The sequence below is a fragment of the Salvelinus alpinus genome, chromosome 9 (assembly GCF_045679555.1).
Source record: "Salvelinus alpinus chromosome 9, SLU_Salpinus.1, whole genome shotgun sequence".
Classification (NCBI taxonomy): domain Eukaryota; kingdom Metazoa; phylum Chordata; class Actinopteri; order Salmoniformes; family Salmonidae; genus Salvelinus; species Salvelinus alpinus.
Window position 1 is genome coordinate 60825419 of NC_092094.1, and position 15997 is coordinate 60841415.

At 41.8% G+C, this 15997-nt stretch overlaps 1 protein-coding gene across 4 annotated transcripts in view; it reads right to left on the minus strand.

Annotated features, from left to right (window-relative positions):
- The window catches only part of LOC139530433 (uncharacterized), a 102785-nt gene that overhangs the window by 15817 nt on the left and 70971 nt on the right, over positions 1–15997 (minus strand). For all 4 annotated transcript variants that reach the window (XR_011666030.1, XM_071326841.1, XM_071326842.1 and 1 more), the window contains 4 exons: positions 6991–7111; positions 6729–6823; positions 6507–6572; positions 6262–6361 (listed from right to left, as the gene is read on the minus strand). Coding sequence is in view for 3 of the 4 variants with exons in the window: in XM_071326841.1 (XP_071182942.1) it covers positions 6262–6361; positions 6507–6572; positions 6729–6823; positions 6991–7111 (382 nt within the window). In the remaining variant the exon portion in view is untranslated. The remainder of the gene's footprint in view (positions 1–6261; positions 6362–6506; positions 6573–6728; positions 6824–6990; positions 7112–15997) is intronic.

The following is a 15997-nucleotide window of genomic DNA, read 5'->3' on the forward strand; positions in this document are numbered from 1 at the left end:
AGAGAAAGCGCTTCCACTGCTCCAGAGTCCAATGGCGGAGAGCTTTACACAACTCCAGCCGACGCTTGGCATTGAGCATTGTGATCTTAAGCTTGTGTGCGTGCGTGCGGCTGCTCGGTCTGGAAACCCTTTTCAATAAGCTCACGACAAACAGTTCTTGTGCTGACGTTGCTTCCAGAGGCAGTTTGGAACTCGGTAGTGAGTGTTGAAACCGAGGACAGATGTTTTTTTACGTGCTACGTGCTTCAGCGGTCCCGTTCTGTGAGCTTGTGTGGCCTACCACTCCGCGACTGAGCCGTTGGTGCTCCTAGACATTTCCACTTCACAATAACAGCACTTACAGTTGACCCGGGCAGGACATACATTTGACAAACTGATTTGTTGGAAAGGTGGCATCTTATGACGGTGCCCCGTTGAAAGTCACTGAGCTCTTCACTAAGGCCAATCTACTGCCAATACCTGTCTATGGAGATTGCATGGCTGTGTGTTCGATTTGATACACCTGTCGGTTTTCACTTCCTCATTATGGGGTATTGTGTGTAGATTGACGAGGAAACATTTGAATTTAAGGGCTGTAACGTAACAAACTGTGGAAAAGGTGAATGGGTCTGAATACTTTCCGAATGCACTGTACTCCACATTTTGTTGTGTTACAGCCTAAATTCAAAATGTCTCACCAATCTACAAATAATACCCCATAATGACAGTGAAAACATGTTTAGATTTTTCCCCTAATTTATTGGAAATGAAATACAGAAATATCTAATTTACATAAGTATTCACACCCCATTTGCTATGACACTCCAAATTGACCTCAGGTTCATCCAACTTCCTTTGTTCATCCTTGTCACTGCAACTTGATTGATGTCCACCTGTGGCAAATTCGATTGTTTGGACATGATTTAGAAAGAAACACACCTGTCTATATAAGGTCACACAGTCGACAGTGCATGTCAGAGCAGAAACTGAAAGACTCAGAGCATAAGGCAAAAGCTTCTATGGCCTGATGAGACAAAATGTAACTCTTTGGCCTGAATGCAAACATGCTTTTCAGCAGCAGGGACTGAGAAACTGGTAAGGATAAAGGGAACAATGAATGGAGCCAAATAAAGGAAAATCCTTAACCTGCTTCAGATTGCAAACGACCAATGACCCCAAGCATACAGCCAAAGCAACGCTGGAATGGCTTCAGAACAAGAATGTGAAAGTCCTTGAGTGGCCCAGCCAAAGCCAAGATTTGAACCCAATTGAAAATCTTTGGAAAGACAAAGATTGCTGTTCACCACCGTTCCCCCTATAAACTAACATCTAAACTAATTTCCACCAAAGGTGCGTCTACAAAGTATTTTTAATACATTTGCAAAAATGTCTGAAAACATGTTTTCTCTTTGTCATTATGGGGTATGTATTGTGTGTACAGTCGTGGCCAAAAGTTTTGAAAATGACAAACAATTTCACAAAGTCTGCTGCCTCAGTTTGTATGATGGCAATTTGCATATACTCCAGAATGTTATGAAGAGTGATCAGATGAATTGCAATTAATTGCAAAGTCCCTCTTTGCCATGCAAATGAACTGAATCCCCCCAAAAACATTTCCACTGCATTTTCAGTCCTGCCACAAAAGGACCAGCTGACATTATGTCAAAGATTATTTTCTTAACACGGGTGTGAGTGTTGACGAGGACACGGCTGGAGATCACTCTGTCATGCTGATTGATTTTGAATAACAGACTGGAAGCTTCAAAAGGAGGGTGGTTCTTGGAATCATTGTTCTTTCTCTGTCAATCATGTTTAACTGCAAGGAAACACGTGCCGTCATCATTGCTTTGCACAAAAAGGGCTTCACAGGCAAGGATATTGCTGCCAGTAAGATTGCACCAAGCATTGATTATGCAAGAATGGGCTGCCATCAGTCAGGATGTGGCCCAGAAGTTAATTGACAGCATGCCAGGGCGGATTGCAGAGGTCTTGAAAAAGAAGGGTCAACACTGCAAATATTGACTCTTTGCATCAACTTCATGTCATTGTCAATAAAAGCCTTTGACACTTATGAAATGCTTGTAAGTATACTTCAGTACTCCATAGTAACATCTGACAAATTCCTAAAGACACTGAAGCAGCAAACTTTGTGGAAATTAATATTTGTGTCATTCTCAACACTTTTGGCCACGACTGTAGATGGGTGAGGGAGAAGAAAATCTATTTAATCCAATTTGAAATCAGTCACAACAAAATATGGAATAAGGTATGAATACTTTCTGGAGGCAGTGTATGTAACCCCCCTAACCCTAGAGTAACTCTGCTGCTAAAAGATACTGGAGCAGTTTCCCAGACACAGATTAAGGGCGCAGAAACACTGGGATTTCGTGTCTGAGATTATTTCAATGGAGCCAATGATTTTTCAATGGGAGTCATCCTTCGCCTGATGAATGACAAGAGATGCATTGCCCCCAAAAAATATTTACAAACGGTCCGTTTTTTTATGTATGCAACTCATTTGACAAAAACTGACTTTGGTCAGTCAAAATCACAACTCAAGCGGACAATGATGTACTATATATACACTACCAGTCAAAAGTTTTAGAACAAATCCAATTTTATTTGTCACATACACATGGTTAGCAGATGTTAATGCGAGTGTAGCGAAATGCTTGTGCTTCTAGTTCCGACCATGCAGGAATATCTAACAAGTAATCGAACAATTTAACAACAACAACCTTATACACACAAGTGTAAAGGAATGAATAAGAATATGTACATGAAAACATATGAATGAGTGACGGCCGAACGGCATAGGCAAGATGCAGTAGATGGTATAGAGTACAGTATATACATGAGTAACGTAGGGTATGTAAACATTATATAAAGTGGCATTGTTTAAAGTGTCAGTATGTTGGCAGCAGCCACTCAATGTTAGTGAGGGCTGTTAAACAGTCTGATGGCCTTGAGATAAAACAGCTTCTTCAGTCTCTCGGTCCCCGCTTTGATGCACCTGTACTGACCTCGCCTTCTGGATGATAGTGGGGTGAACAGGCAGTGGCTCGGTTGGTTGTTGTCCTCGATCTTTTGGCCTTCCTGTGACATCAGGTGGTGTAAGTGTCCTGGAGGGCAGGTAGTTTGCCCCCGGTGATGCGTTGTGCAGACCTCACTACCCTCTGGAGAGTCTTACGGTTGTGGGCGGAGCAGCTGCCATACCAGGCGGTGATACAGCCCGACAGGATGCTCTCGATTGTGCATTTGTAAAAGTTTGTGAGTGTTTTTGGTGAAAGCCACATTTCTTCAGCCTCCTGAAGTTGAAGAGGCTCTGCTGCGCCTTCTTCAACACGCTGTCTGTGTGGGTGGACCATTTCAGTTTGTCCGTGATGTGTACGCCGAGGAACTTAAAACTTTCCACCTTCTCCACTACTGTCCCGTCAATGTGGATAGGGGGCTGCTCCCTCTGCTGTTTCCTGAAGTCCATGATCATCTCCTTTGTTTTGTTGACATTGAGTGGGAGGTTATTTTCCTGACACCACACTTCGAGGGCCCTCACCTCCTCCCTATAGGCCATCTCGTCGTTGTTGGTAATCAAGCCTACCACTGCAGTGTCGTCTGCAAACTTGATGATTGAGTTGGAGGCGTGCATGGCAACGCAGTCATGGGTGAACAGGGAGTACAGGAGAGGGCTGAGAACGCACCCTTGTGGGGCACCAATGTTGAGGATCAGCGGGATGGAGATGTTGTTTCCTACCCTCACCACCTGGGGGCGGCCAAGTGGCCGACAACTACTCAGTCAAGGGTTTTTTTATTTTATTTTTATTACTATTTTCTTTAGTGGAAACTAATAGTGAAGACATCAAAACTATGAAATAATACATATGGAATCACGTAGCAATCAAAAAGGTGTTAAACATATCAAAATATATGAGATACTTCAAATAGCCACCCTTCACCTTGATGATGGCTTTGCACACTCTTGGCATTCTTTCAACCAGCTTCACCTGGAATGCTTTTCCAACAGTCTTGAAGGTGTTCCCACATATGTTGAGCACTTATTGGCTGCTTTTCCTTCACTCTGCAGACCGACTCATCCAAAACCATCTCAATTGGGTTGAGGTCGGGGGATTCTGGAGGCTAGGTCATCTGATGCAGCACTCCATCGCTCTCCTTCTTGGTCAAATAGCCCTTACACAGCCTGGAGGCAGGAATGGCGTATCGCTGCAGAATGCTGTGGTAGCCATGCTGGTTAAGTGTGCCTTCCCATCTCCTCCTCCATGCTTTATGGTGGGAAATACACATGTGGAGATCCTCCGTGTTTCATAAAGACACGGCGGTTGGAACCAAAACGTTCCAATTTGGACTCCAGACCAAAGGACAAATTCCCACCGGTCTAATGTCCATTGATCATGTTTCTTGGCCCAAGCAAATCTCTTCTTCTTATTGGTGTCCTTTAGTAGTGGTTTCTTGGCAGCAATTCGTGCATGACGGCCTGATTCACACAGTCTCCTCTGAACAGTTGACGTTGAGATGTGTCTGTTAATTGAACTCTGTGAAGCATTTATTTGGGCTGCAATTTCTGAGGCTGATAACACTAATGAACCTAATCCTCTAGAGCAGAGGTACCTCTGGGTCTTCCATTCCTGTGGCGGTCCTCATGAGAGACAGTATCATCATAGCGCTTGATGGTTGTTGCGATTGCACTTGAACAAACTTTCAAAGTTCTTGAAATGTTCCGTATTGACTGACCTTTATGTCTTAAAGTAATGATGGACTTCTGTTTCTCTTTGCTTATTTGAGCTGTTCTTGCAATAATATGGACTTGGTCTTTAACCAAATAGGGCTATCTTCTGTATACCACCCTACCTTGTCACAACACTGATTGGCTCAAACGCATTAAGAAGGAAAGAAATTCCACAAATTAACAAGGCACACCTGTTAATTGAAATGCATTCCAGGTGCCTACCTCATGAAGCTGGTAGAGAGAATGCCAAGAGGGTGCAAATCTATCATCAAGGCAAAGGGTGGCTATTTTAACACTTTTTTGTTTACTACATGATTCCATACGTGTTATTTCATAGTTTTGATGTCTTCACTATTATTTTACATTGTAGAAAATAGTAAAAATAAAGAAAAACCCTTGAATTAGTAGGTGCTCTAAAACTTTTGACCGGTAGTGTATATACAAAATTAGTTGCCATGAGGTCGAGGAGCTCAGAGACAGGATTGTGTCGAGGCACGGATCTGGGGAAGGGTACCAAAACATTTCTGCAGCATCGAAGGTCCCCAAGAACACAGTGGCCTTCATCATTCTTATATGGAAGAAGTTAGGAACCACTAAGACTCTTCCTAGAGCTGGCCGCCTGGCCAAACTGAGCAATCGTGGGAGAAGGGCCTTGGTCAGGGAGGTGACCAGGAACCCATTTGTCACTCAGAGAGCTCCAGAAAGACCATCTTCTCTGCAGCACTCCACCAATCAGGCCTTTATGGTAGAGTGGCCAGACAGAAGGCACTCCTCAGTAAAAAGCACATGGAGCCCGCTTGGAGTTTGTCAAAAGGTACCTAAAGGATTCTCAGACCATGAGAAGCAAGATTCTCTGATCTGACGAAACCAAGATTGAACTCTTTGGCCTGAATGCCAAGCGTCACGTCTGGAGGAAACCTGGCACCAGCCCTACGGTGAAGCATGGTGGTGGCAGCATCTTGCTGTGGGGATGTTGTTCAGCGGCAGGGACTGGGAGACTGGTCAGGATTGAGGTAAAGATGAACGGAGGAAAGTACAGAGAGATCCTTGATGAAAACCTGCTCCAGAGCGCTAATGACCTGGACCCTAATCCAACCTGACAGAGCTTGAGAGGATCTGCAGAGAAGAATGGGAGAAACTCGCCAAATACAGATGTGCCAAGCTTTGAGCGTCATACCCAAGACTTCAGGCTGTAATCGCTGTCAAAGGTACTTCAATAAAGTACTGAGTCAAGGGTCTGAATACTTACGCAAATGTGATATTTCTGCAAACATTTCTAAATCCTGTTTTTGCTATCTCATTATGGGGTGTCGATTGATGAGGGAATTTTTTTTTTTAAATCAATTTTAGAACAAGGCTGTACGTAACAAAATGTGGAAAAAGTGAAGGGGTCTGAATACTTTGAATGCACTGTAAGTCAAGGGGTATGAAAACTTTCTGAAGGCACTGTAGTATGAACACCTCAATACATGACAAATGACACATTTTAATATGACCTCCAGTGTGTCAATTCTATCCTTCTCTGATGATGTCATACTCACTCTTGTGTATTTTGAGGGTGGTGTAGGCCATGGCTGTGAGTATCCTCTCTCCCTCTAGGATGTAGATGTCCCACAAGCGCATGGTCAGGGTGAACGGGGTCTGTCGCCGAGACACACGTCAGAGGAGACATTTTGAAACTCTTGTAAATGAACATTAAAAGATGTTTGGATATAGTATATCAGGTCATTGGACATCAGGTGGCTAAATTACAAAAAGGGGAGGGGTTCACATTTATGACTCTCACCCTTTCTATGAAGCACTGCAGGAACCATTTAGTGGTGTATATTCCGTTGGACATCTGCTCTCTGTCCTACAGGCAATAGAAGAGTGAAATAGAGTAATTATTTTAGTATACTTACAGCCCTGGCTTTCCAGAGAAAAAAGGATATCTAACACAGATTTTGAGTACTGCCTTTCTGAAAAGAGTTGAATTTAGTGACAAACGCTAGGGAAATGCGTTTCTCACCAGGTGTTTCTTTAGCTTAGGGAGGAGCTTGGACAGGATCTGCTCGTGGTGGGCCTGGTAGCGCTGCAGCTTGGGGAACCCAGGGATGAAGAATCCTACCACACACAGAGACAAAAGAGAGGATGCATAGTTAGGAGCCATGTCAAGAATGTGAAACAAGAATGTAAACAAGGTCTATGACACTAGTTCAGTAGCAACCTAACTAACTCCTCCACCCATCCTACATCCCCCTCTCTCCCTCTCCCTCTCCTCCTCTGCTCACCATGCATGGCGTGGTTGTTGTTTGTGAGGAGCTGGGACAGGGCCCAGAAGGCGTCCTCCTCGTTCAGGTACATGAGCAGGATGGCGGCGATCTGACTCATCCCCTGGCAGTAGCTCACCTCCTGGGGACAGGACAATAGATCTTTATTGTCCCTGAAGGACAACACGCTTGGAAAGTGGAGGCGTCATAGAACGTCAAAAAGTTAAATTGCTATAGACACCTTGCTGTTTTTGAGACAGCGTTGTATTTGCTAACAAAGAGATTTGGTTAATTAAGGCCGGCACCACAGGCAGTAATGACATTTGTGACTCGATTCAGGAAACTAGGCACATGTCGCAAGTCACGACTTCACAGGAGCCATTTGAACGTAAAACATATATATTTTATTATCAAAATGCATATGTTGGCAGAAATGCCTTCTTGAACATTCCATGTGCCTTAATAACAAACTTGTATGCCACCTGTAAATATGAATAAAATTGTTAAATTACGAGCCGTGTTGGTTAAGCCACAGAAAAAGTTAGCAACCTTCCCACTAGCCATGATTGGCTGAGAAAATGAGTGGGCTGGACATGCCGAGAGAGGAGTTTGGATTGGTCGGCCATAGAAGCACGTCAGTCTGTGTTGGTAATCCTGTCAAACGCGGCTTTAAAAAAAATCTATTGTGTAGTGGAGGTGCATAAGTGTGGCTCTCCACTTTCTGGAGGATCAAGTTATGAAATCAGTGGAATTAGAGTATGATAGCTAGAGGTGGAGAAAACACCCATCTCTGGATTACATCTTCAAACTAAGGGAAACCGTGGCATAGCAATCCTGACAGGGAGACGCATCCATGCACAATGATGTATATAGGTAAGATAGCTAGCTACATTTTCAGATATTACACGTTTTCTAATTTTGACAGAAAGTGGTTTCATTTCAAGCTAAAGTGTACAGTTAGCTAGCTAGCTAACGTTAGCTGGCTGGCTCCCTAGCTGATGTTATTATTCGTTTCCCAGAGCCATTTGCTGTTCTAGTTAGAGCCTAATGTTAGCTAGCTAATATTGAACATCGTTGGTTAGCTCCCAACACTGTGGCATTTTTGGCACTGTTCTTTGTTGTTTAACTAGCTAACGTTAGCTGGCTGGATCGTTAGCTAACGTTATGTGACGTGTGTGAACTTACACTTTGTTTACCTAGCTAGGTACATTTCTTACCTAGCTGGCAGGCTATATGTCTTAAGCTAAAGTGTACTGTTAGCTAGCTAACGTTAGCTGGCTGACGCGGTTTATTGTTTAACTAGCTAACGTTGGCTGGCTGACTCGTTAGCTAACATTACGTGACGTGTGTACAACACCCGTTGAATATGGCTGGTGTCAGTAAACGTCTGCAAAAAAGCGTAACGAAATTGTTGCCAGCAGAGCTGGTTAGGCTGTTTTCATGGTATCCAGAGGTAAACAAATCATCGGCCAGAGCTCGTTTCTTCGATAGAGTAACGAGATGGGTGGAGCTAAAGCTTAGGCTGACGGTGTGAACAATGCTGAATGGGTGTAGACAAACAAGAGCTCTTCACTAGATAGCAAAACATTCACAGGCGATTTTTTAAAAAGAGCTGCGTTACCTACACATACTGACCAGCTCATATTATAGACCGAAGCGTGCTACACGGCAGACCAATCCGAACTCATCTCTCAGCATGTCCAGCCCACTCATTATCTCAGCCAATCAGGGCTAGCGGGAAGGTTGCTGACTTTTTCCATGGCTAAACCAATTAGGCTCGTAATTTAACAACTTCATTCATATTTACAGATGGCATACAAGTTTGTTATTAAGGAACATGAAAGTTCACATATTCCAGAAGGCATTTCTGCCAAAACGCATTTTGATAAAATAAGGCGCTCCTGTGAAGTAGAGACGCGCGACATACGCCTAGTTTCCTGAAACGAGTCACATTTTTGTTACACTAAGTTTTTCCCCCTAAGAGAAACAACAGTTTTAGTAAGTAATAAGCTACAGTCCAGTTACAACTACTTTTTTTTTGTGGGCGCAGGAAGAGCAATTCTTACACTATTGTTCTAAATTCAATCACTCTTCTTCTTCATCCTCATCATTCATTTAATTCAAATTCAATTGTAATACATTTTGTCACACTTTTGCAAGTGCTCCAAAGGGATAACTTGAAATAACATGATATACAGTAAGTTAAGTAAATCATCAAAATAAAAATGTGATTATTTATTAGCCTAGTGGATATCAGTATTTTAGGCACATGTGAATTAGGCCTCCTGTAAAATCAGTCAAATGCTCAAGAGATACTGTTTGCATGACAACAGGCGCTGTTAGATTACAATATAATTTATCTGCCAGTTTGGAACAGTGTAAACAATACTAAATAAAGTATAAGTAATAACAGAGTCTGTTCTAATGAAGACAAATTGTAAATCCTTTAATACAGCATAGCAAAGTTTAAAAACAGACGGTTTTGTGAAATTGCTTTATCCAACATTTTGCAGTTGCATGAGGCTTGGTGGTCATATAATCAGTAGTAGGGTTGAGCGATATGGCCGAAATATTATATCACGGTATTTTAAAAAATTGTACGGTATTTTTAGTTTTTGAATAATAAAAGTTCTACATTTCCTTTATGAGTAGTGAGTGATCCTAGGGTGGCAACACACACATTCTAAGTGATTTCAATGAGTCTTTCTCCATTCTGATTGGTTGAAGTTTAATTGAACAGTATAAAACAAACACATTTCATCACTTTTATCATTTCTGCATTTCCTGCACTCAATTGCCGTGGTGGAAAAAGTACACAATTGTAAATTATTCAAGTAAGTCTTCCAGTAAAATACTACGTGGGTAATAGTCTAAAAGTATTTGGTTTTAAATATACTTAAGTATCAAAGGTAAATGTAATTGATAAAATGTACTTAAGTATCAAAAGTAAAAATAATTTCAAATTCCTTATATTAAGCAAACCAGATGGCACCATTTTTTTTTTTACGGATAGCCAGGGGCACACTGTGTTTAGTGAGTCCTCCAGATCAGAGGCAGTAGATGACCAAGGATGTTCTCTTGACAAGTGCGGGAATTGGACCATTTTCTTGTCCTGCTAAGCATTCAAAATGTAACGAGTACTTTTAGATGTCAGGGGAAAAAAGTACAGTATTTTCTTTAGGAATGTAGTGAAGTAAAAGTAAAAGTTGTCAAATAAAAATAAAGTAAAGCACAGATGCAAAAAAAAAAAAAACTTTACACCACTGCTCAATTTAGATAATTTCCACACTGCCACGAAGGGCTGCACGATATGTGCAAATAATCTAGGACTTATTTTTAACCAAATGTTGCAATTGCGATTTGACTTGCGAATTAGAGCAAAACTGTTGGAATCATGGAAATAGAATGACTATTCTAATTCTATAGTTAGAATATAATAGTAGGCACTTTGAATACAGTGTTGTTTGACATGACAACGAATTAAAATGCCAGGGAGGAGTTATTGTGACAGGGTAGGAACTAAAGTGTTGATAAGTGTTTCCTAGGGGACCCTATAAGCTTTGGCTACATTGCATGTTTTCTCTTAGCTACTTCATGTAGCTAACATTCTTGCTTCATGTAGCTAACATACATCAATAAGGGATCATAGATTTCACCTGGTCAGTATATAGTACGTCATGGAAAGAGCAGGTGTTCCTAATATTTTGTACATTCAATGTACAAAGATGGTGATTGGGTCTAAATAGGCATTTGATAGTCTACATTTAGTGTACTTTTCTTTAACTGCCATTTCCCGAAAGTCAGACACTTCTGACACGCCAACACATTTTCTTCAGCTTCAGAAGCTTCTGCATTCACCTAATTTTGTGTAGTTATCCTTAGATATACTGTACAGACTTGCCTAGAGGAAATTGTTTATATGTTGTACATTGTTTATTGTAGATAACATTTTCTTTGGAAAAATGACCCACAATGCACCTTACGCACGTCTTTAGTATTTTGCAGGTTTTAACTAATTAAACAAAGACTATGATCTACATGCTCAGTCTCTGTGTGTAAAATAAAGTGGTTAATGTGAACCTAACTTACAGCAAAAAAAATTAAATAAAGCAATCCAATGATATTTGTTGCCAAGACTTTACTGCAAATGACACTGAAGTCTAGAGAAAAAAACAATGCACTAATATTACAGTTAGCCATGACAGCCTTTATAACAGAACGCTTGTGACCACACACACACACACATCTAAATATTGCACTTGGGAAAAAAACATCTTAAAGTAGAAATAGAATGAAACAGGCATTTTATTATTGCTCTATTATAGTGGCCACTATAGTAGACATCGATTTTAATATATATATATTTTTACCTTTATTTAACTAGGTCAACCCGTTAACAAATTCTTACTTGCGATGACTGCCTACACTGGCCAAACCCGGATGACGCTGGGCCAATTGTGCGCCGCCCTATGGGACTCCCAATCATGGCCAGTTGTGACAGCCTGGAATCGAACCAGGGTGTCTGTAGTGATGACTCAAGCACTGAGATGCAGTGCCTTAGACCGCTGTGCCACTCGTGAGCCCAAATGCACAAGGCTGCATGTGTGCAAAAATACACACACACACAAAGTACTGTCAAGTTCAACGCAACAAAAGCAATATCTTTGGGCTACACTGCAGGTTAATTACATCGTACACTTTCTGCCAGTGGACATCTGTTCTACAATGTGCCAGCAGCAGAGCATGAGACCCTTTGTTGGCATAATTGCTCTCTTTCAGGCAGAGAGTACACCTGGCATACACCTTTTTATTAACTGTATTGAAAAAGTAAGAAAGAGGAAAAGTGTGTGGTGTTCCTTTCACCTCTATAGCGGCATCCAGCTTAAGCCAGGACCAGCTACACTTGATCCCTGAATCCACTTGAGGTTAACTTCTTATGGCTGGGGGCAGTATTGAGTAGCTTGGATGAATAAGGTGCCCAGAGTAAACTGCCTGCTACTCAGTCCCAGAAGCTAAGATATGCATACTATTAGTAGATTTGGATAGAAAACACTCTGAAGTTTCTAAAACGGTTTGAATGATGTCTGTGAGTATAACAGAACTCATATGGCAGGCAAAAACCTGAGAAAGAATCCAACCAGGAAGTGGGAAATCTGAGGTTTGTAGGTTTGCCTATCCAATATACAGTGTCTATTGCACTTCCTAAGGCTTCCACTAGATGTCAACAGTCTTTAGAACCTTGTTTGATGCTTCTACTGTGAAGAACGAGGGAAGGAGAGCTCTTTGAGTCAGGTGTCTGGCATGAGTTGATCACGCTCGCTCCCGTGTCGGCGACCTGCGTTCCATCGCATTTCTGAAGATTTATGTTAAAAACATCCTAAAGATTGATTCTATACATCGTTTCACATGTTTCTACGAACTGTAATGTCATTTTTTGACTTTTCGTCTGACCTGCGCGTCATCAATTTGTATTTTGGAACTAAACGCGGTAACAAAGAGGAGGTGTTTGGACATAAATGATGGACGTTATCGAACAAAACAAACATTTATTGTGGAACTGGGATTCCTGGGAGTGCATTCAGATGAAGATCATCAAAGGTAAGTGAATATTTATAACACTATTTCTGACTTCTGTTGACTCCACAACATGGCGGATATCTGTATGGCTTGTTTGGTCTCTGAGCGCTGTACTCAGATTATAGCATGGTGTGCTTTTTCTGTAAAGTTTTTTTGAAATCTGACACAGCGGTTACATTAAGGAGAAGTTTATCTAAAGTTCCATGTGTAATACTTGTATCTTTTATCAACGTTTATTATGAGTATTTCTGTAAATTGATGTGGCTCTCTGCAAAATCACTGGATGTTTTGGAGGCAAAACATTACTGAACATAACACGCCAATGTAAACTCAGATTTTTGGATATAAATATGAACTTTACCGAACAAAATATACATGTATTGTGTTACATGAAGTCCTATGTGTGTGTCATCTGATGAAGATCATCAAAGGTTAGTGATTCATTTTATCTATATTTCTGCTTTTTGTGACTCCTCTCTTTGGCTGGAAAAATGGCTGTTTTTCCTGTGACTTGCCTCTGACTTAACATAATCGTTTGGTTTGCTTTCGTCGTAAAGCCTTTTTGAAATCGGACACTGTGGCTGGATTTACAACAAGTGTATCTTTAAAATGGTGTAAAATACATGTATGTTTGAGGAATTTTAATTATGGGATTTCTGTTGTTTTGAATTTGGCGCCCTGCAGTTTCACAGGCTGTTGACGAGGTGAGACGCTACCGTCCCACATACCCTAGAGAGGTTAAGGGAGAAGGAACAGTTTGTGGCCCATATCTCTTAACTTCCTGCCTAGTAATATGTTTTGAGAGAAGGAGACTCCACCCAAATTGGGGTATATATACTACCACTACTGTGAATTTATTTTGTCTTATGCAGCTTTATCGACCCAATGGGGGGAAAAAACTTGGTTTGAGCTTTATTAAGCTTCCTTGAGTTTTAATAGGTTCACTTAGAACCTAACAGTTGGCGCTGCGAGCATGGTTCTCCACGATTTGCAGTCGAACTAGAGATTCCGAATCAGTGAAACAGGAGCCGGCACCAGAAACAAGGTAGGCACAGTTTCTACACCTGTTATCACTAATTTTGACATCTTGGGGTGATGAGTTGTAGGCTGAACCAATTATAGGATACGGACATAAAAAGCCTGAGCTTATTCAGTAGTCCCTTGTATTACGACCGGTCGTAGCTTTAAAGAGGGTAAGTCCCGAGCAGGATAGATCCTGTGGAGGGTAAGTCTCGTAGCTTTAAAGAGGGTAAGTCCCGAGCAGGATAGTTCCTGTGGAGGATAAGTCTTGTAGGTAAAGGGTAAGTCCCGAACAGGATAGTTCCTGTGGAGGGTAAATCTCTTAGAGAGAGGGTAAGTCCTGAACAGGGTGATCCTGTGGAGGGTAAATCCCTAGTGTAGTGGTTTATCAGCCAGACCCGTAAGGAGGGTGAAAGTCTCAGCCGCAGTGGTGACGAGGCAGCATAGTGTGTGCGTGTGTGGATGGATAAAGTGTCATGCTTGTGTACTAGGATAAAAGGTTGCCTATAAATTCTGAAGGAGAGCCACATTCAGGGTTAAAAGAAAAGCAATAAGATATTTGAACGCTGATTGATTTGGGTGTATTAGTAGTAGCAATAAAGAGAGGTTGGTTTTATGCCCTGTGGGGTGGGGAACCGTGACAGATTATGTGGAAATAGGCAGACAAGTGTGAATAATTTTGGTAATAAGTGATATGAGGTGTTGCACTAGAATAAGACATAAGGTCACCCGTATTCTCCAGTAATACATTTGCAGACGCTATAATTGGTTCTAATACAAGGTATTAAGTGCTGTGACCAATTAATAGGCACAAATACCATAACTATTCTCCGGGGAAGTGGGCAGCGCTACCTTGGAAAATAGTTAATAGAAGGTGTGTATTAGAGATGGGAGTGAAGAAGATCTAAACACCCTGGACATCGTCGGGAGAGGTTTCGGAATAATAACTATTGAAATGGCAACAGACAGACAACTTACAGTGAGGGAAAAAAGTATTTGATCCCCTGCTGATTTTGTACGTTTGCCCACTGACAAAGATATTATCAGTCTATAATTTTAATGGTAGGTTTATTTGAACAGTGAGAGACAGAATAACAACAAAAATATCCAGAAAAATGCATGTCAAAAATGTTATAAATTGATTTGCATTTTAATGAGGGAAATAAGTATTTGACCCCTTCTCAATCAAAAAGATTTCTGGCTCCCAGGTGTCTTTCATACAGGTAACGAACGGAGATTAGGAGCACACTCTTAAAGGGAGTGCTCCTAATCTCAGTTTCTTACCTGTATAAAAGATACCTGTCCACAGAAGCAATCAATCAATCAGATTCCAAACTCTCCACCATGGCCAAGACCAAAGAGCTCTCCAAGGATGTCAGGGACAAGATTGTAGACCTACACAAGGCTGGAATGGACTACAAGACCATCGCCAAGCAGCTTGGTGAGAAGGTGACAACAGTTTCTGTGATTATTCGCAAATGGAAGAAACACAAAAGACCTGTCAATTTCCCTCAGCCTGGGGCTCCATGCAAGATCTCACCTCGTGAAGTTGCAATGATCATGAGAACGGTGAGGAATCAGCCCAGAACTACACAGGAGGATCTTGTCAATGATCTCAAGGCAGCTGGGACCATAGTCATCAAGAAAACAATTGGTAACACACTATGCCGTGAAGGACTGAAATCCTGCAGCGCCCGCAAGGTCCCCCTGCTCAAGAAAGCACATATACATGCCCGTCTGAAGTTTGCCAATGAACATCTGAATGATTCAGAGGACAACTGGGTGAACGTGTTGTGGTCAGATGAGACCAAAATGGAGTTCTTTGGCATCAACCCAACTTGCCGTGTTTGGAGGAGGAGGAATGCTGCCTATGACCCCAAGAAACCATCCCCACCGTCAAACATGGAGGTGGAAACATTATGCTTTGGGGGTGTTTTTCTGCTAAAGGGACAGGACAACTTCACCGCATCAAAGGGACGATGAACGGGGCCATGTACCGTCAAATCTTGGGTGAAAACCTCCTTCCCTCAGCCAGGGTATTGAAAATGGGTCGTGGATGGGTATTCCAGCATGACAATGACCCAAAACACACGGCCAAGGCAACAAAGGAGTGGCTCAAGAAGAAGCACATTAAGGTCCTTGAGTGGCCTAGCCAGTATCCAGACCTTAATCCCATAGAAAATCTGTGGAGGGAGCTGAAGGTTCGAGTTGCCAAACGTCAGCCTCAAAACCTTAATGACTTGAAGAAGATCTGCAAAGAGGAGTGGGACAAAATCCCTCCTGAGATGTGTGCAAACCTGGTGGCCAACTACAAGAAACGTCTGACCTCTGTGATTGCCAACAAGGGTCTTGCCACCAAGTACTAAGTCATGTTTTGCAGAGGGGTCAAATACTTATTTCCCTCATTAAAATGCAAATCAATTCATAACAT